Below are 20393 nucleotides of genomic sequence, written 5' to 3'. Positions count from 1 at the left end.
TCCCAATTACTACCTGAACCCAAGCTTTATCTCAGGCTCTGTTTGGGCTGTGAGAGCAGAGGAGAGGGACAGATGTGGACTCAACTGATGTTGGGTGGGGTCGGGCAGCAGACTTTCTGGTGATTTTAATGTGTGTTGAGTTTGAGAGCCACTGGACTTGAATTGAACAGAGTGAACATATGGGTTCCTCCACCCTGCTTTTTAACAAGAAGCCCTTGTGTAAATAAAGAGGGTATTACAGACAAAAGGAAGAAGCTCGTGTTTGTTAGAGAACCTGATCATGGTGGCTGTATTTGGCATGCTAAATATGCAAATAAAAACACTATATAAAGAGCTCATCTCTAAAAACATTTGCTATAGCCAAGGTGCAACCCAAAGTACGTAATTTTCTGGCTAAGATGCCAAAAACCCAAATAGGCAGAGAAATAAAATTAAGAGTTTAGCTAAAATGACTACAGCTCACTCTTTAACAAAAACATTATTTTCCCCCTAAATTAGAATGAGATGAGATAATCAAATGGAAGTGTTTTCTTAAATAGCTGGACATTTGCTGCAATTCTAGTGGGCTTTCTTTTTGGGGTTGGAGGTGGTATGGCAGTGTGGGATGCTGGTTAAAGGTGAAGCTTTGGAGTCAGAATTAATGAGGTTAGACTCTTGGATTTATCCACTACTAACTATAACTTAATGTCCTTGGTAGTCATCCATGTTGCCGCAAATCACAAATGGCAGGAGATATATATCTGTACGTATTTCACATTTTATGCACCCATTCAGCCATGATAGACAGCTCAGTTAATTCACCTGGGGAACTTTTTATAAAATTCCAGCATCTGGGTCCTACCAGAGTTTCTAATTTTACAGAGGAGAGGGAAAACCTAGACAATGATGTTTTTTGTTTTTTCTTTGGTACCCAGGATTGAACTCAAGACCTTGCACTTGCCAGGCAGATATCGTGTCTCTAAGCTACATCTCTGGCCCTACAGTGATGTTTTTAAAGGCTTCCAGATGATTCCAAAGGAAGGCCAAGATTGAGAATTACTGACATGGTGCCATTTTCCTGTGCATATCAGTGTAAACTACCTGCTAGGTTTGTTACCCTAGCAAAGAATTGTCTCCAAAATCCTAATTGGAGCTGTCACACTTTCTAGTTTTTATGCCACAACCACACCTGGAAGGTTTTCTAATTAGCATAATTAAGGTCAGAAATTGTTTTTCACTAATAAAATTAATAACTTCTTAACAAAGAATATTAGAAATGTTGTCTCTTTACCAAACTCTTGATATGTAATGTATGCAAATTGACTAAAATATTTAAGCAGAGTGAAGCCAATAGGTCAAGGATTGACAAACTCTCTGTAAAGCTCCAGATAGTAAATATTTCAGGCTTAGTTGGGCAAAAAACCAAGTCAAGTCATAACTGCACCCCCGAGATTTAATACAGTGCAGTAGTGTGAAACAAGAGCATCACATGCAATTTCTCTGGCCATTTCTGCAGTGCCAGATTTCCCATAGCAAAAAGCAGCCATAAACAATATGTGAACAAATGAGCTTCAGTTTGTATCATTTTCACGTCACAAAAGTTATTCTTCCTTTGATTTCTTCTCAAATACTGGGAAAAATGTAAAACTCAAAAACAAAACGTAAAAATCTTTCCAAACTTGTAGGTCATGTGAAAAGAGGTGACGCATCATATTTGGCCCATAGGCTGTCTGTCATTTAGTGCCCTCTGTTCTAGACTGAATCCTAAGCACCAACTCCCGGAGTAAATCCCTAGTCTCTTCTCTCTGCTGCTGTGAATGAAGAGAATTCCTAGAAGGATAACAGAATCCGGCCAACAACACGCAGTCATGTCGGCCTTCCGTGAACCTTTCATGCAGGATGACATTTAACCTCCTAAGTTAAACCTCCTAAGTCTCTATTTGGGCTGGTCTTGCCATCAGAGAGAGATCTGCACAGTGTTACTTTGTTCCTCCCCTTGGTTTGCTTCCTAAATGCTCTTTCCTGGTTTGGAGAAAGTGAAACTAACAGCACTCCTCCCCTTTGTGCTCTCTGAGATCTTTAGTCTCACAAAAGCTGGAGCCTGGCTGGCCTGGGGCAGTCAAACTCTGACAGAACCATGTCCTCTGTGCAGACCCTCGGAAGCCCCAGCCCTGGGCAGTCCTGTGTGCTGATTCTGATCTTCACAGTGCTCCTGCAGTCCCTCTGTGTGGCTGTAACTTATGTGTACTTCACCAATGAGCTGAAACAGGTGAGTATAACGCAGTCTTGGCAACTGTTGGGTTCCCTGCCTGTCAGCCTTTCAGCTTGTTTCTCCTACTGAAAAAAAAACAAATGTTCATTTGGGGTTGACTGCTAATGCACATAAATACTGAGAGCTTTATAAAAGTGTGAGTTCAAAAGCTTGTGTGAACCAAATGCACTTGCAGAACTGGCTCTGTTAGTTACTAACAGATACAGCCAACAAAACTACCAAGGGTTTTTGTTAGTTTTTTGTCTTTAAAAGTTGCATATCTTATAATGTTAGCAATTGCTACCATTCATGAGTGCTCTCTGCCAAATGCTTTGTAGGTCTTACTAGTGAATTCCTGTGGGTGACGGTAGCTGATCAGGGCAGGCGCAGTGTCTGCTCATTGTCATTCTTCTGGGGTTGAGCATGTGGCTCCCATGTAGAAAAGGTTCACTAAATACTTGCAGAATGAGTGAACAAGTGCAAAAGGTGCCATTAATACACATGCAGCAAGCCAAGTGCTAGCCCACAGAGCACTGTGGCGTTAGACTGTAACTGTGCCTAATCTCAATGGATTTTAGACAGACACAGCAGAAAAGTCAGGCTTGAACCCTGCACGGACAGAAGCATTCCTAATGCACTGCCTATTTGTTCTCAGACTTCGTACTAGCTTCTCTTTCCCACTCCTTTCTTTTAAATATTTTAAATTAGTTGGTGGAAAGCCTTCACATAGCTAAGTCAGTCTTCCAAAAATGAGCAGGTAGAATAATATGCATCAGAACTAAAAGCAGAACCAAGGCTTAGAATGTCAAATTTCTTCTTTCTTCAAAACTAGGGGTGGGCGGAGGAAGCCGGATCTGTGGAATATGTTTGGTTTTAGAATTGTGTCTTCCTGTATTGACAATAACAAGTGAGAATGCAATGAACTGTTTTTCTACCTGCTCCTTGGACACAGGTGTGTCCTGCATAAAGTTCCTACTAAAGAAGTTATCAGATAGACTCAGCATTTGCCTATTCATGCCCTTCTATACCCAGGAATTAGTCCAAGTAGAAATGTAGAGAAAAAACTTACTGCCATTTTACTGTATGCACTACTCAACTGTACAGAGCTTCTGAAACTATGAATGCAAAACTTGAAGATTTGAATTTCTTATGTATATTTTAATTAATCATAGTTTTTTTGAGACAGGGTCTCATTATGTAGGCTGGCCTCAAATTCACAGTGATCCTCCTGCCTCAGCCTCTGAGTGCTGGGATTACAGAAATGCACCTCCATGCCTGACTTTGACTAGTCATATATTGTAGAGAACTGAGAGCTGGGAGGAACTTTGGGCACCCTGCTCCCACCCTCTCAAACCCCATTTTACAGATGAGGTGACAGAGAAGAGAAGTGGAGTTCTCTCCACAGGTCCCCCTAAATGATCCTTCATGCTGTTTGTGGTTTGCAGCAAGTGATTGTCAGAGACTAATGTTTGGGCAGCAGAGAGGATCAGTCCTGCCATCTCAAAATCTCTGTGCCAACAAAGGAGTCTCTTCTGGTTACTCAAGCTGCACCAGACAAGTTGGACTTGGCCTAGCCAGCTATCATATTTTGATGGCACCAAACACACTTCTCAGAACAAAGGACTTCTGGAGTTGAAGAGCAGGCTTGCCTTGCAAGAGCTGACTCTCCTTCCAGAGAGGTACAAATGAGAATAGCTCTCACACACCCGCCTATTCCCAGCACTCACATGTGGTTAGCTAGACCATAGCCCCAGCTTGTGATGTTCTGAGATAAAAAGGATGTGGAATAGAAGGGAGAGAGACACATCAAATTAGTCATCATTTATCACTCTTGGAATAACCACAACACGGAAATTCCCACATATTCAGTCAGCATCAGCCAAAGACTGCAGAGCAAACCAGCAAGTACCCTTATAATAAAGATGAAGGTAACATGCGAGGGTAATGACAGTGATTGAGGCTTCCTCCTCAGGCTTCTTTTAGGCCTAAAAATGTCTGAAAAGAAAAGCATCGAGGCCGGGGATTTAGCTCAGTGGTTCTGCCGCCTGCCCTGCAAGCGCAAGGACCCAAGTTCGATCCCTGATACCAAAAAAAAAAAAAAAAAAGCGTCAAAATGTCCACACTTGTGATCTCTAGATAGCAAGCTAATGGGTGCCTTTCTTTTTTTCTCTACATTTTATAAATTTTCTACAGGGACTGTCATAAAAATATCTATGCTATCATATATGACGTTTATACAGATTTAAAGAATATGACATTTGTATACAGTCTTAAGAGAAAACAGCCAAGCACCAAATTGCAGCATCTGATCTCCACCCTGTGAATAAGAGAGGTCATCCAAAGATTAATGAGGAGGTGGGGTTGGATTGTGAGTGCTTTCCGTGAATTGATTTTCATTTTATTTTTGTCTGTTTTTGTTTTGCTCTTTTAGATTTGGAGGTGGTTGTTGTTTTAACTTTTTAAAAAAGTGTATTTTACTTTTTCATGTTTTCATGGCTGTCTGTGTATCCTGAATGCATGCAGGCTTTATTAACTCTTGAGCAATAAAGGAGTGACATTAGTTTGTCAGCCTCCTGTCTCAGTTGCTGCTAGCCACCATGACTGCCTGACCCCAGTGGCAGTCACCTCTACCACTTCTGCCCATGACCTTAGCCTAAAGGCTCTCAAAACTTTCCCAGTGGGATACTTTTCAGTTCCTGGAACCCCCCCACCACCACCACCACCACCATTCACACCTTTCTGTCCCAAAAAGTGACAGAGGTTAGTGAGCCTGCTTGTTTGGTTTAATCAACTTCCTCATACTGGATGATCGGGAATAGTGCCAAGAAAATTTTCTCTTCTTGGAAACACATTTGTGTTTCCAGCTCCTCCTGTCTTCTTTGTTCCTCTTATTCAGTTTTCTGGAAACGCTCTCCTATTTCTGAACCATATGTGACTAAACTTCCTTGGAAAGGCTTTTCAGCTGTAAGTAAATTGGACAGACAACTACCTGTCTCCAGTAGAAGCGCTTGGGGTGAGCAGTGGCAAGGAAGTGCCATCTAATTCCATGGCAAGTGGGTCCAGCTGTCCTTCCCTACCACATCTCCCAGAGGAATGTCCTACTCTCATCATTTAAAAAAGGAAGACTGAAAACCAAGAATCATTTGTTTTAAAGTAAATAAATACTAGGGTACATGGAACACTTATTAACTGAGGTTTACACTTTTGCACTTGAGCCACCTGGATCAAAATTCAAGGGACACATGGCTACACACACAGGACTGTGTGACTCTAGCCAAGACCTTTCATCAACAGCAAGGTTGTTTTTATTCAAAATGAGATTGCTTTTCTATAAGTAGGAATGGATCATCTTTAAGTTTGATCCCTTCACTAAGCTGTGCAGAACCTTACCTTCAAATAACAGATAAAATTATTATTATCTCATTTGTTTCTCCAGATAAAAGCAACTGAAGACTTGGTAGATTATTAGATAAACAAAATTAAATGAGAAAGAAGAGAAAAGGAAAAGCTTTTGGCCTGTGGGATCTTTCTGTTTTTCTTAATTAATTTGATAACAACCTGCAGTGTTCTAGGTGGTGGTGGTGGTGGTGGTGGTTGTGGTGGTGGTGTGTGTGTTTATAACATCAAGCAAGGACTTGTTGACAAAGGTGAGGACTTTGTAGTCAATGATCCTTCTTCCTCAATCAGAAGGAGGAAGCAAATATTCACATGATGTTTAAAGCCTCTGAAGGTAGGTGTCTGGCTGGTGTTGGCATTTAATGAGGCACCGTACAGATTTCTATGGTAAAGGTGGTTCATATGCTGCTATCCAAAAGACCAACAACCATATCACCCACACCTGCACCCTTCCCACCATACCCAACTTTAGTCAAAAGGCAAAGAGCAACGTGCCTACTTTATTTAAAGCATGAGCTTATCCAAGGTGCCAAAATTCTCTGAATCCATCATCAGTTTCTGTTGTTTTAACTTCCAGATGGTTAAAAGAAAAACCCCTGTGCTTAATATTGTGCTATATTCCATCTCACCCCAGATGCAAGACAAGTTCTCCAAAAGTGGCATTGCTTGTTTCTTGAAGGAAGACGACAGCTCTTGGGACCCTCATGATGAAGACAGTATGAACAGCCCCTGCTGGCAAGTCAAGTGGCAACTACATCAGCTTGTTAGAAAGGTAGGTAACTGCAGAAGCAGGCATATGAGGTCAGAAGAGGAGAAATCTTTAAGATTGTCAAGTCTAGATGGTGCATTGTGCAAATGAGGAAAATGAGGCCCAATGTGTTTAAATGATCTTCCCCAAATTCATAGAGCTAGGAAAAATGGCAGGTCCTGGCTGACTCCTGATCTAGAGCTCACTCCTCCACCCTAAAGAGCCTCCTTCTCTGGTCTAACATTTTTATTACACTTGATATACACGGAGGCACAGACAGGACCTTGTATTCATGGTTACATGGTAATAAGGGATGGGTAGTTTTTTACTTTCAGAAGATAAAAGAAACTGAATAATGATGTTTTATATTCTTCCCATATTGTTGATATCCCAAACTAAATATGTATTTATTTATTGTTTTGTATACATACAGAAATGACAAATGGAGGAAAAAGAGATACTTTAAGAAGTAAAAGGTGATGATGATGTTTTAATTTATAGTCAATAAATGACAAATTATAAAATTGTCTGTTTATGGAAGTTGCTTGAACAGGATCTCTAGCAGAAACACTGTGTTAGCTAACAGTTAATTTTACTAAATGCAGTTAACTGAATTTACTCTTAGCGATGTGAGAGGTCAAATTAATGTCTTCTCTTGCTGATCCCTTCTTTGTAAGATGGCTTTTAGAAATATTTGCCTTTGGCCTTCCTGAAAAGGTCAGATGAGAACACGGATATTAAAAATACACTGTGACCTAAGAAGCCCTGTGTATACTAACATTGTCTAAAGATACACTGGGGGAACTTCCAGGGTGGGAGGAGGATGTGTTTTAGACTTATTTGTTAAGTCTATTGTTTGGTGCTTACTTTCCCCCTTAGAAGCAGTGTTTTATTATGGTTATAGAGTTCTGGTGTGACCATGAGCAGTCCTCACAGGTCTGGACATCACCTATGATGCTACATCTATGGAAACGAAGTTGTATTTCCTCTTGGGCATCCCAGGAACACACCTGTTTCCTGGCTTCCCTGGAAGCATGGTCTGGGCCCAGGCCACCCACTGCACACAGCTGTACGGAAGCAGCTGTGACTGCTCAGGAGACAGCAGCAAGCAGCAAGAAAAACCCAGCATAGGGCTTTTCTGAAGACCCTCCGAAATGAAACCCTGAAGTCCCTGGGGTCAGAGGTTGGGGCAGTGACCCAGCTGCAGAGAAAAACTGACCTCAGAATTGGGGCAGAAATCAGACCGAAGAGCTGGGTGTATACCGGAGATCAGAGGAGTAGTACATATCATTTTCCTGCAGTTCTCTTTCTCCCTTCCATCATCACATCCAGACACCACCAGAGTAGAGAGAAGCTGGGAGAGGGCATGAAGGGGCTGGGTGAGAGGAAACAAAAATTTTCCATTGTGTTCAGGCATATCAGTTAAACATTCTATTCCCTAAACATCCTACTTCCGTTTTTGAATATATCTCATCAAATCCTCGCAGCAGCATTGTTACCCTCTTATATATGTATTAAATTGATGAAGAAGTGTAAACTCAGGTCAGCTATGTAACTTGAGGTGTCCCACAGAGCTAGGAATGGAAAGACATGATTCCAGGCTATCTGAGCCTGCTTGTCATCTCTCTTCATGCCGCTTCTAACACAGAAATAAGAATGACCTTTCTCTTCCTCCCCTGCTCCACTCCCTTCCTTCCTTTCGATCCCCAATAAGAGAAGGAAAGAGCAAGAGTGAGAAAGACCAAGAGACCAACAGAGAAATGAGAAGAGAAAGAGAGAGAGAGAGAAGGACCACTCACATTTCCTCACGCTCTACTTTTCCCACACCACAGCCCTCCACATGGACTCCAGTGAGTCCCCTTCTGGGGTCAGGGTTTGAGGGAGAGCACAGAGCTTGTTGTTTGGGTAGGAGTAAGAGAACTCAAGTTCTGGAAGTTGCAAAATGAACAACAGTGACAGAGAAAAGAGGATAGTGACAGGGAAAGGAGGATAGTGACAGCACTGAGTGAGGGGGGCTCAGAAGCCATGGATGAAGCTAGGTGTGGTGGGGATGTCCGTAGTCCTAGTACTTGGGAGGCTGAGGCAGGAGGATTGTGAGGTTGGGGGTAACCTGTGCTGCACAATGAGACCCTGTCACAAAAAAAGCCAGAAATAAGCCAAGTCAGGTTCTGTTCATTTAACAGAAAGGCTTAGTTTTCACTTTTTTACTGGTTTGGGGGAGTTCACTGAATGGTTAGCAAAGATATAGGAACTTGGTGTCATATCTTTCCCATGAGCATGAATGCCTCAGCTACATCCTCAGAAAGGAGAGAGCAGCACTATCCAGCCATAGCTTCATGGCCTGTATGTCTGCTGCTATCAGAGAGAGGTGCATGTTTTATCATAAGGCTTGGATCTGTCCAATAATTTCAAGTGCAGGCGCTGTTACACAGGGTTCTTGCACACACACAAGCATGCACCTAGACATGCACCCTACATACAGATAGTAATGTACTACGACTGCCACCTTCTTTGGCCCCATGAAACCTGGGGGACATTAGGCTGACCAAACTTGTCAGAACTCTCCTTCCTCTTGCACTGTTCCATGTGAGACCTTTCAAAGACTTGATGTTCCCAGGAAGAGTATAGTTGGTTCTTTAATCATTGTGCAAAGACAGATATCTTAACATTCACCCCAGCTCCCTCCCTGTATACAAACCTTATGCTTAAACAATTTAAATCTCCCTAGATTGATGTTTTATCTAGAAATGTCCTGTTAGGTATGAGCAAGAAGAGCCATAAACATTCTGTAGTCAGTTAAAAATTTTTAGGGACATTAACAAGCTTTATTCAATACTATTTGCAGATGATCTTGACAACCTCTGAGGAAACCACTCCTACATCTCAAGGTAGTAATTTTTTTGTTATTTTAACTGTTGTGTTAACTTCATGAGAGGCTGAATAGTTCTCTGTTCTCCTCCCTGCTTCCATCCGTACATCCTACCTCTGACCTGCTGCTTGGTGTCTCAAGCCACTTGATGCTGTTGAAACTCTGCACTGGCTGCTGGATAGCTCAGAACCTTCTAATGTGCTACAAATAAGCCACTTTGAATCTTTTCTGGAATATCCCCAGAAGTAAAACAAATAAAATCCCCCAAAGTTACCCATCTTCTGTGCTTCCAACCACAACCAGACTGCCTCTCTTCACACAAAAACCTCTTGCTGCATTATGCCTTCCTCAAAGACTCTCCTGGCCACTTGCTGTCTTCTGCCTGTGGTCTTCACATGTGCCCACTTTCCTATTTAGGGCAGTAGCCTTCTCTTGAGCCACACCCCACTTCAGTACAGTTACCCAGGCTGGTTTCTTCAGTTTCCTTCTGGCTTCTTCTCTTCCTGGCTCCTCCTGCTCCTTTATGGCTCCCCTAATTGTCCATTCTTCCTTCACAGAAGCCTTTCCTAGTCATCTTTCTAAATAAGTTCCCCAAACCTTGTTATTTCAATCGCACTTACGTGTGTGTGTGTGTGTATTCATTCTGCTTCCCTATGAGATTAAAGATCTTCAAAGATGGAAAACATGTCTCTTTTTTAACCTTTTAATACCCAGCACCTAACTCTGTCCCTCAGGCCTACCAGGTTCTTTTTCTCCCAGGTTCTTTCTCTCTCTCTGTCTCTCTCTATGCGTGTATGTTGTTGCTCACGTAAAATTCACATAACACACAATCAACCATTCAAAAGTGTATGATTCCATATAATTGGTACATTCACAATGTTGTACTGATACCACTTCTCTGCCTGGAAGGTTGTTAATTATATTTTTGGAATGAATAAGTGAGTAAACAAATAAAATATCTTTCCGAGCAATTCACCATATTCCCATTTTCCCGTACTAATGGCCATACAAGCCTGAATGAATATGCCAGAAGCCTAGCAGGAAAGAAACTGTTTTTAATCTCCTCATCACTTGAAAACCCCTATTTTCTTTATTAAATATGAAGGCAAGACCTGCTCATGAAGTCTAAACATTCTTTATGATTGCTTCCCCTAAGATCAAAACCCTAATGAGAATGTTGAACACGCTACCTGTTCTGATAAGATATATCAGAGCCATAGCCTACAGTAGATACACATACTGTTTTCCATGTCAGAGAATCATTTTCTTTTTTGTTTTTTTTTCTGTTTTTTGTGGGGGTTTTTTGGTACTGGGGATCGAACTCAGGTCCTTGCACTTGTGAGGCAGGTGGCTGAACCACTGAGCTAAATCCCCGGCCCTCATTTTCTTTTTTATTCATCCTTGTAAGGTATAGAAATCGTGTTCTACTCTGGATGTCAAGATGTAACCATGACACCCAAATACACATATTCATGTTTCTTTTCTGTGCCATAACCAGTAGAAAATTTCCTCTCTTTCAAATTTGCTTTCAAATCTAGGCTTTCCCATATCCTTCCAATGACCTCAAGTGCAAATTGGATTCAGTTACCGAATATTTAAAACAAAGTGTTAAGGGTTAGAGTGAGGCAAGGCATTATGAATTATTTAATAGTCAAGGTTAAAGGTAAATGGACATGTCAACCTTGAAAGCTGAGCATTCTGAAACTAACATGCAATTGACTATGCATCTCCATGCTACATTTTGACTTCAGTATGGTGTAAATGCCCACCCATACTGGATAATTTACAGCTAATACCAGAGAGCTGCAAGAAACTTCTCATCTTCTATTCATGCCTCCTCTAAGAAATGTTATCATCTTCTTTTTCCAAATTCCCTTTGCCTAGGTGAGGCCTATTGTTCTCATTCTGATCAATTATAATCATCTGGTAACTTACCTGCTAGTCTCCAGCCCTCTCATCTTCTGGCCATCAAAACCTAACTGTGACAGGTAGTCTGAATCTCAACATGTCCCTGAACAACACCTTTCAGTCTCCCTGTGTCCTGAAAAGTCCAAACTTCTTAATCTAACATCACATCTTCTATACTTCAGCTTTTCATTCTAGTCCGAAACTGGACTGCTCCTAGGCCCATGTCCCATGGATGCTTTATACATCCTCCCTCAGGCTGCTGGTTCAGCTCTTAGGATGCTTTTCTCCCATCTTCATCCTGTTCAGACATTTATCTCTGCACCCCAACAGTTTCTTATAATTCTTTCTCCTCATCCTAGAGGAGTGCCAGCCACAGAGGTAACAGGCATTTTGTTTTACTGGAGAAAGTGAATGAAAAAGTTCTTGCCACTGTCTCCTCCACAAACCCTCTCCTGACATCAGCTCTCCACTAAATAGGGATTCTTCCCTACTCTGTATATCTGTCACCCTTCATTTCTGTTTCTCATAGATAAATTTTCACTTATTAATTCTCATCTTCCAAAGGATACTGTATGTCTCTAAGGGCTTAGTCAGCTGAATCAATGATTAAGCTATGTAGTCCTGTACTGCATAGTACAGTACCTTGGTAATATTTATTTGATAAAAGAAAATTTATTTTAACAACCAATATAAGCACACTTGGGAAATTTGAGCTGATATTTTAGAGAGAAATTTATTGGATTTCTCTTTTTATTTAGGCTGCCTTAAGTACTCCGGTAGGTAGTCAGTGAAATCTTATTTATTATGATCTAGTAAATCAATAATTTATATGCTTATATTCTGAATATTGTGGCCAGTATGTCAATTCCTGTCTCTTTTTTGGTGGTGGGACAGAGGATTTGGAAAGACTGTAGAGTACCAGTTTGTAGTATCTATGGGCAATTTTTATCATTGATACTCCTTTAGAATCAGTAGTAGCTACTGGCAAAAAGGAAGGAAAAAAAAACATAACTGAGATGACAAAAACTGGTAGCACTCTAACTTTTTCTATATATTACTCATAGTAGAAATTTGCCAGTATCTGGTTATTTGGACACATTAAATCCCTCAGTAGTATTATTACAAGTTAACAGTTTTCATTTTATTTTGGTTTTGTTTTATTTTGTTTTTTAAAGAGGCCAGAATTTGTACTTTGTTGTATTTTATTTGGACCTTTCCTCTAAGATGCTGATATGTTCTAATCCATGGCTTGGCTTAATCTTTTCATCTAACGTACTTTTCAAATTAAATGTAAATTGAAATTGATTGTTTATCATGTTCAAATATAGTCTGTTTTTAGAAGACCCATGGGATCAACTTTGGAAATTCAGTGTGTTTACAATGCCTACATGGTAACAGCTATGAACAGCAATGTATTTTGAAAGCTAGCTTAACAAGTGTTGGTAATGCTGTATCATTTCTCTTTCAGAAAGACTAGAAAATAGTCTTATCCTAGAGACAGACAGAAGACCTCAGAGAACAGCAGCTCACATAACAGGGAACAGTCGGAAAAGCACCAGATCCTTGGATCTAGGTAAGAGAAACAGTGAACATCTGCTTTAGGGTGGAAATGTAGGTTTGTGACAGGGCCCGAGGTTAGCCTGCACAAGCCATTGGGTTCAATCCCCAGCTGTGAAAAGAAAAACATTTGTTTTTTTTAATCTGACTTAGAGGAAGCCAATGGAAGAACAGTTACAACAAATTTATGTTTTTAAGCCTTTACCTGCAATATTTATGTGGGTATTTTCAAAATGGTCAGTAATAATCAAGTCTCAGATTGATTTTTCAGAAACAAAATCCCAGAAAAATAGCTCAATTACTGCCATAGTATAACTGGCCCTGGGAAAAGTTTGAAGTGAGAGAATTTTGTCTTCAAGTTCCTGGGCTTCCATTTTGGCTTTTTCTTTTTCAGTTTCTTTCTCTCTCACGCCCTTACAATTACTTCTTCTGTCACTTTGCACTCTTTTTTTTTCTGCATTTGCATCAAATCTTCTCTTCAAAGGTTCTAAATCATTTCCTTTTACTATGAATCACTAGGAGCTCCTATTGGCTGTTACATTAAATTAAACCACAGGAAATTGCCAACATTTGACCACTTTTCACTTACAAAGATGTCAGTTTCACAGTTTAACCAAATATGTGAAGTCTAATTCTTGTTTGTAGAACCAAATGTCAATATAGTACTGCAGTTCAGCACATGAGTCTGACTGTAAATGCTCAAGCTGGAACTCCAGCTCCTCTTCACCTACATAAGTGGTGCGATCAGAAAATAGTTAATTTTAAAGACATTTATTACAGCAAGACACGCTGCCCTTAATTCCCCCCAAATACTCCCTCTTGCTTTGAACACACTGTTCCTACTATTCTGGCTGCTTTATGAAGCAGTTCTGGAATTCTTCTTTTGTAACTGTTCTCAGTTGCACTCTCATGACTGCCTTGATGTCCTGAATCCATTCAAAATATTTACCTTGGGGCCGGGGATTTAGCTCAGTGGTTCCAGCACCTACCTCAAAAGCACAAGGTCCCGAGTTTGATCCCTGGTACCAAAAAAAAAAAATGTTTACCTTGGTCATTTTGACACGGGAGAGCCAGAGTCTTCTGGTGCCAGATCTGGTGAGTAAAGTAGATGAGGGCACAACCTTTTGGCTTTCCAAGCCTGCCTCTGCATTGGGCATCTCTATTTACATTTTAAAATCACACTTTCTAAAGACACTCAAGAAAGACAACTTTCAGAACTGCTTCAGAGAGTGACAGGAATAATGGGACAAGTGTGTTCAAAGGAAGAGGGAATATTTTGAGGAGGATTAATGACAATATGACTTTTACAATAATAAATTAAAAGTTTTTAAAATGCTCATCGTATATTTTGACCACTCCCTGTATGTTTAAAGCAAACTAATTAAACAAGTTAAGCTTCAGTTTCTTCACATACAAAGCAGGATAATCATAACCCATAAAATGATAAAAATTAACAGTAATTCATGCAAATTTGTCAGGCTTATTAAAATATGGACTCAATAATTAGTCACCTTTATAATTATAAAAGGTTTTGTCCCAAGATAAAGAAATTTCAGAAGTATCAGTTAATAAATAAAAAAGTTGTTTTCAGGTTTTTTTCCAGAAAGTTGACTTCTTGGATTTCTGAACATATATTTTAGAAATGATTGACATGCTCTGCTCAAAAGCAAGGTGATTATTGCAATGTTACTGTTTGCTGCTCATCAACAAATATGATCATTGTTTTAAAGCCTTGAAAAGCTAAATTTTGCACCATTCATGGAAATGAACCCAAAGTTTAAAAGAATATTATATTTTTGTAGGGTCCTTTTTCATTCAAAATGTTTGGGAGTTAAGATTCAAGGATCTGAGGATCTTTAAATTAGAGTTGCTGCTTTGTCAAACTTTGTCCCTGTCTTATTTTGTGCTAAAGATGCCTTCTGTTCAAATGGAACCTTTGCCTCTGGAGATCTGAGAAAGACCAAGGGTGAACTCAAAAGTCCCAAAGAAATAGCAAAAAATCCTGAGATCTAGGCTTAAGGAAATATGTAATTCTTTTGTTTGTTTTCCTTCTAGAATTTCCATTTGATTTCACCAGTATAGGAAGGAGGGAGAGGGTTCATGGACTGTGCTGTGTGCTACCATTCAGAGCTAAATGTGGCAGGTGCTGGCATAATTGGTAGATGTGGTACAGAAAGGCCAGGGATGTCCAGCAAGTCACAAAGATACAGGAGCCTCCTGATTTTATATGAATAGAGTTTATAATTCATGTAAGATTGAAGGGGCAAGAAATTTAATATTAGGCTGAAATCGATTACAAGACCAACAAAAATGTAGTCTGTGCACAGCTGCCAATGAACTCCTTGCTTTGCTCCAAATTCTCTCTGGTAACTCTTTCTTTTCCAATTTTTATCCAGCCTCCAAGCATGAAAAGGCCTTGGGCCACAAACTACAATACTGGGAGTCATCAAGGAAAGGACATTCATTCCTGAATAATTTGCACTTGAGGAATGGAGAACTGGTTATCCATCAAACAGGGCTTTATTACATTTATTCCCAAACATACTTTCGATTTCAGGAAAGTGAAGAAACTTCAGGAAAAGTTTCAAAGGAAGAGAACAGAAGGAGAAACAAACAAATGGTACAATATATTTACAAATTCACAAGCTATCCTGAACCTATACTGCTGATGAAAAGTGCTAGAAATAGCTGTTGGTCCAAAGACTCAGAATACGGACTGTACTCCATCTATCAAGGGGGTCTATTTGAACTTAAAGAAAATGACAAAATTTTTGTCTCTGTAACTAATGAAAGCTTGATTGACTGGGACCAAGAAGCCAGTTTTTTTGGCACCTTTTTAATTAGCTAAGTGATCTGCAAAGAAAAAGGTTGGTTTTTGTTGTTGTTGTTGTTTGAGTCAGAGTCTCCCTTTGCAGTTCAGGCTGGCCCTGAACTCACTGTGCAGCCCAGGCTGGCCTCAAACTTGTGATGATTCTCCTGTCTCCTGAGTGGTGGGATCACAGGTGTGTACCACCACACCTGGCTGCAAAGAAAAAGTAATAACTTCAAAATGACGATTCATCCTTGGATGAATGACTGAAAATCTATAGAATTTGCCAAGAGGAGCAGCCACAACTAAACGTGCCTGAAACACACACTTTTACTATCTCTGAAAATGTATCACTTCATTCTAAGACAATGAAATTGCCACAAGACCACTCAAGGCTCCACCTGATATCAGCTTGCTAGCAGAAATCTAAATGATTCTCAGATTTCAAACATTCATGCAACAAGATTCCAGGAGAATGACCAATAACTTATCACTTAAACAGTCACCAGCTGCAGGAATGTTCTCACATTGAATGAAAAAGAGCACCCCTAAAATATCCCCCATCGAGGAGGTGATCCTCCATCAAGGCATCCAGTGTAGCCACCCAGCTGGGGTGGTGGGCACCTATAGTCCCACTCGGGAGGCTGAGATAGGAGTCCAGGGGTTTGCTATCAGTCTGAGCAACACAAAAAGGCCTCATCTCAAGAAAAAAAAAAGGATTTGCAGTGTCCAAAGGGGAATCTATAATGTGCAATACCTTGCAGGATTTTCTCCTATACCTGGATTTAGTGGAAATAAGCAAATTGCCTTCAAAGTACTCTTATCCAATTTAAGAAATAAATAGCAAAATTATGTTCAGGGATCTAGAAAGAACTAATTCTGAACAGCTGTGAGCTTCTCACTTCCAAACTTCAGGCTGGCCAAAATCACTGAAAATATTTTTGCTCAAGGATTCTGTGATGAGTGGTCAGTGCTAATCAGAAACGAAGGAACTTAGTCTCATCTGATCAAGGGAAGAAATGAGAAAGTGGAAAAGATAAACAAGTAGATAAGCAGTAAAGAACCGTATGTTGTGAGTCTCCCCGCACCGAACATCAATATTTCATACTTATCTACTTAAAGTTGTATTGTTTATTTTGATCTGACTAAAAAACATTAACTATTTTTATCTTCCCAAATCAAAATACAAGACATTTCTTCCTTCTATAATTGATCTAACGAGTTGGGAGGTGGTGTTGTCTAATGTCTAACTGCTATTCTTTTTTTGTGTGTTTCTCATTCCTAAAGTCAAGCAGACACTAAACAGTGTCTATTGTGATAAAATGTGCCTAACATTTGCCATTTTAGCCATTTCAAGTGGACAGCTCAGTGGCATTAAGAATGTTCACACTGTTGGTCACCACCATCTACTTCCAAGAGTTTTCTATCACCCCTAAGTGAAACTCTGTGCAACAGCATAATTTATCCATGGTTGTGTTCCAAGATGATCATTTAAATGTGTGCTATTGTTTGGATGAATATTTCCCAAAAGTCTATAGGTAAAGGCTTGTTGCCCAGGGTGGTGGTATTGGGAGGTTTTTGGGCATTGGAGCTGTGTACTCAAGAGAGATTTTGATGTCTCTCTCCCACCCTTTCCTGGCTCCAAATGTGACTGCTTACTCCTGCCATGATGTGACACCCTCACCAGAATCCCACAGCTATGAGACCTCTAGACTTTCAACTGGAACACCAGAGCCATGAGCCAAAATATACCTTTCTTTACTTCTTAAGTAGCCTGTGTCAGGTCTTTCATTATAGGTGCAAAGCAGTTATGATGTGCTTTGGTCACCTAGGTCTTTTAAAATTATTTTTAAATTTTTTTTGGTGGGGGGGAGTACCAGGGATCGAACTCAGGACCTTGCGCTTGCCAGGCTGGTGTGGTGCCACTGAGCTAAATTCCCAGCCCACCTAGCTCTTTTTTGTTTTCTTTTTTAAAAATTTTATTTTATTGGACTAGCTCTTTTTTTTAAAGTTTCATTTGAATTTAATTTTACATTGCATTACAGACAGCTGGCCCTTCTGACGTCTTCTCCCTTTATTTTTCCATAACATTAATAAGGATGTGTACATACTAATAAATTGTTACCCTGTCACTGAAAGACTGTCTTCTCTCAGGAGAATATAAACATTATGATACCAGGACACATTTAATCTTGATTACAACTGTATTTCCAGTATCTGAATGTAGTATATACAAAATATAATTTGTATAAAATATATTTGTAAATACACACAAAACATATTTGTAAATAATGTTCAAATGAATAAATACCTATCCTTACGGAAAAAAACAGAGAAGAAATATATCAGGAATTTTAAAACTTCAAAGTGGAGAAGAACATTTTAAGGTAAGATTTAAAACTAAGAATTAATTTTTACTTTATTTTTTATACTACCATTTTAAAGTGTATATGACTTTTTCAATAAAATGACCTTGTTAAATATATTGTTTTTGTTTGCATGTATGCATGTTTATTTGACATTATCATTACTAAAATGGGGGAGAAGACTTCTGATCTCTTTTTCAGTACAGCTTTTCTCTGATACATCCTATAGGAGAAAGAAATTGTTCATTTTTGCTTAATATGCTCAGTTGTATTAATTATTTCCCTCAAGGTTAATGTTTTGTTATGGGTAGAACTGTGTCTCCCAAAAGAGATAAGTTGAAGTTCTACTTCCCAACACTTTAGAATATGACTTTATTTGGAAATGCCACTGTTGCAAACCAGCATTCAGGAGGCTGAGGAATTCAGAAGTTTGAGTCCAACCTAGGCAACATAATAAAGACCTCCACTTAAAACACACACACACACACACACACACACACACACACACACACACCATGGTGTACAAATGGGAGTCCATATTGTGCAGTAGTTTGAGGCATTTTTTCATACACTTTGATTTTGTGGAAAAGAAATGGTACTAAAAATACTAGCATGTCATTTAAAACTAAATGTAACAAGTTGTAATTAGTTAAGATGAAGTCATAGTGGAATAAGATGGCTCCTTAATGCGGTATGAAAGATGACCTTTCAAGAAGAGAGAAAATTGGTTACAGAGAAGAAACACAGAGAACACCAGAGACCACAGACAGATTATAGTGTGCAGGCGCAAACTAAAGGACACCAAGGATGGATGGGCAGCAGCAGCAGCTAGGAGGAGACAAGGATTCCACCCAGCATCTCAGATGAGGCATAGTCCTACCAGCACCCTCTTCTTAGACATCTGACTCCAGAATTGTAAGATAATGAATTTCTGTTGTTTAAAGCCACCCTTGGATTGTGATACTTTGTTTCAGCAGTCCTAGGAAGAAATCTTTTCCACTAATCAAATAGCTATCACTATAGTTTCTAAAAGCTTTAAAGTTTGGCCTTCATAATTTAATAGTGTCATTCAACTGCAATTTAATTTGTGTGTGATGTGACATAGGAATCCACTTTTATCTTTTACCATAGAAAAATCCACGTGGGCATCATTTTTCTTTTGTATAGATCACCCTTTTTCCTACAGATTTTAATGTCTCTTCACACTTGATCTTAGCCAAAATGCTGAGAAGTGATTTTTAGTGTCTCTTCAAATACCATGTTTACTTGGGTATGTTTCTTTGTTTTTTCTTTTCCTCTAGCGGGCTATTTATCCATCTTACACCCATAGTATCCTTTCTTATAAAATTGTGGTCAAATATATGTAACAGAAAATTTACTATTTTAATCTTTTTCAACGTATAATTCAGTGGCATTGAGTACTCGGACATTATTTTGCAACCATCACTACTATTCATTGTCACAGTGTTTTCATTATCCTAAGCTGAAATTCTACAATTACACTCCATTACTCCCTTCACTCAGCCTCTGATAATTTCTGTACTTAGTTTCTCTATTAATTTAACTATCTTAAATATTTCATATAATTGGAAGTATATAATTTGTCCTTTTGTGTTTTGATTATTTTACTTGTAGCATGTCTTCAAGGATCATCCATGTTGTATCATCAATTAGAATTTCCTTCCTTTCTAAAGCTGAATAAAATTCCATTTAATGTAATGAAGAGTTTTGAAATCTTAGGCTAAACAATGACAACTATCAAATTTCCATAGCTGGATGTGCAACACCAATCTGAAGAAGAATTTATTGATTAAAAACTCCAAAAATCAACCAGCCAACACATTATATGCTATCAACTTAAAAGAATTGGTGACAATGTAAATGCAAATGTAAATAAAGTCCTTAACCATGATGCCAATAGGACAAAAGCCTTTTAAAAATAGACCAATGTCTCTTTTGAAACAATACAAAGACATTTATGAAATTAAGAAGAGCAAATCTCTCCTGTGTGTCTTTTTTTCATTCAAAAGTATCAAACCACATTTGATTATAAGAATAGTGACACCAAAATGATGAAGACAATCTACCAAGTCCTAATACTGATCCACAACATCTCATTCCTCAGCATCATCATCTGACATAATTAATGATAAAAATAATAGCTTCAACAGTCTTCCTATGCCTTTGCCCAACTTTTTAAAAAATTAATTTTATTGGTACATTTTAGGTATACAATATAATGATGTTCATTATTGGAAATTTGTACCTTTACATAATATATCTTGGTTCTTATTTTTTCCCCACTCATTTTTTTGGATGCTATTGTGAAAGTTGTTTCTCCAGTATCTCTTTCAGTGTCTCTGTTGTTCATGTACAGAAAAGCTGTTGATTTTTGTGTGTTAACCTTGTATCCAGCTACTCTATTAAATTTGGTTATTAAGTCTAGAAGATTTTTGGTGGAGTTCTTGGAATTTTCTATATAGAGTATCATGTTGTCTGCAAATGATGAC

The 20393-nt window shown here is 39.1% G+C and overlaps 1 protein-coding gene across 1 annotated transcript; it reads left to right on the top strand.

Annotated features, from left to right (window-relative positions):
• Nucleotides 1-1914: 1914 nt before the first annotated feature.
• Nucleotides 1915-18002, top strand: Tnfsf10 (TNF superfamily member 10). The gene is made up of 5 exons (XM_004834604.3): nt 1915-2248; nt 6261-6398; nt 9220-9262; nt 12620-12724; nt 15105-18002. The coding sequence occupies exons 1-5, from the start codon at nt 2117-2119 to the stop codon at nt 15554-15556; spliced, it is 870 nt and encodes a 289-aa protein (XP_004834661.1). The 5' UTR covers nt 1915-2116; the 3' UTR covers nt 15557-18002.
• The last annotated feature ends 2391 nt before the right edge of the window (nt 18003-20393 follow it).

Source organism: Heterocephalus glaber, unplaced genomic scaffold (genome assembly GCF_053883595.1).
Source record: "Heterocephalus glaber isolate CG9 unplaced genomic scaffold, H.glaber_assembly_v1.0 deba00001504, whole genome shotgun sequence".
In the NCBI taxonomy this organism is placed as follows: Eukaryota; Metazoa; Chordata; class Mammalia; order Rodentia; family Bathyergidae; genus Heterocephalus; species Heterocephalus glaber.
The sequence above is the reverse complement of the archived record's forward strand: the minus strand, read 5'-3'. Positions and strand labels throughout refer to the sequence as shown.

Coding starts and splice junctions, on each gene's coding strand:
- Tnfsf10 (XM_004834604.3), top strand. CDS start 2,117: ATGTCCTCTGTGCAGACCCTCGGAAGCCCCAGCCCTGGGCAGTCCTGT. Junction 9,263..12,619: donor AACCACTCCTACATCTCAAG/GTAGTAATTTTT, acceptor TTTCTCTTTCAG/AAAGACTAGAAAATAGTCTT. Junction 12,725..15,104: donor CACCAGATCCTTGGATCTAG/GTAAGAGAAACA, acceptor ATTTTTATCCAG/CCTCCAAGCATGAAAAGGCC.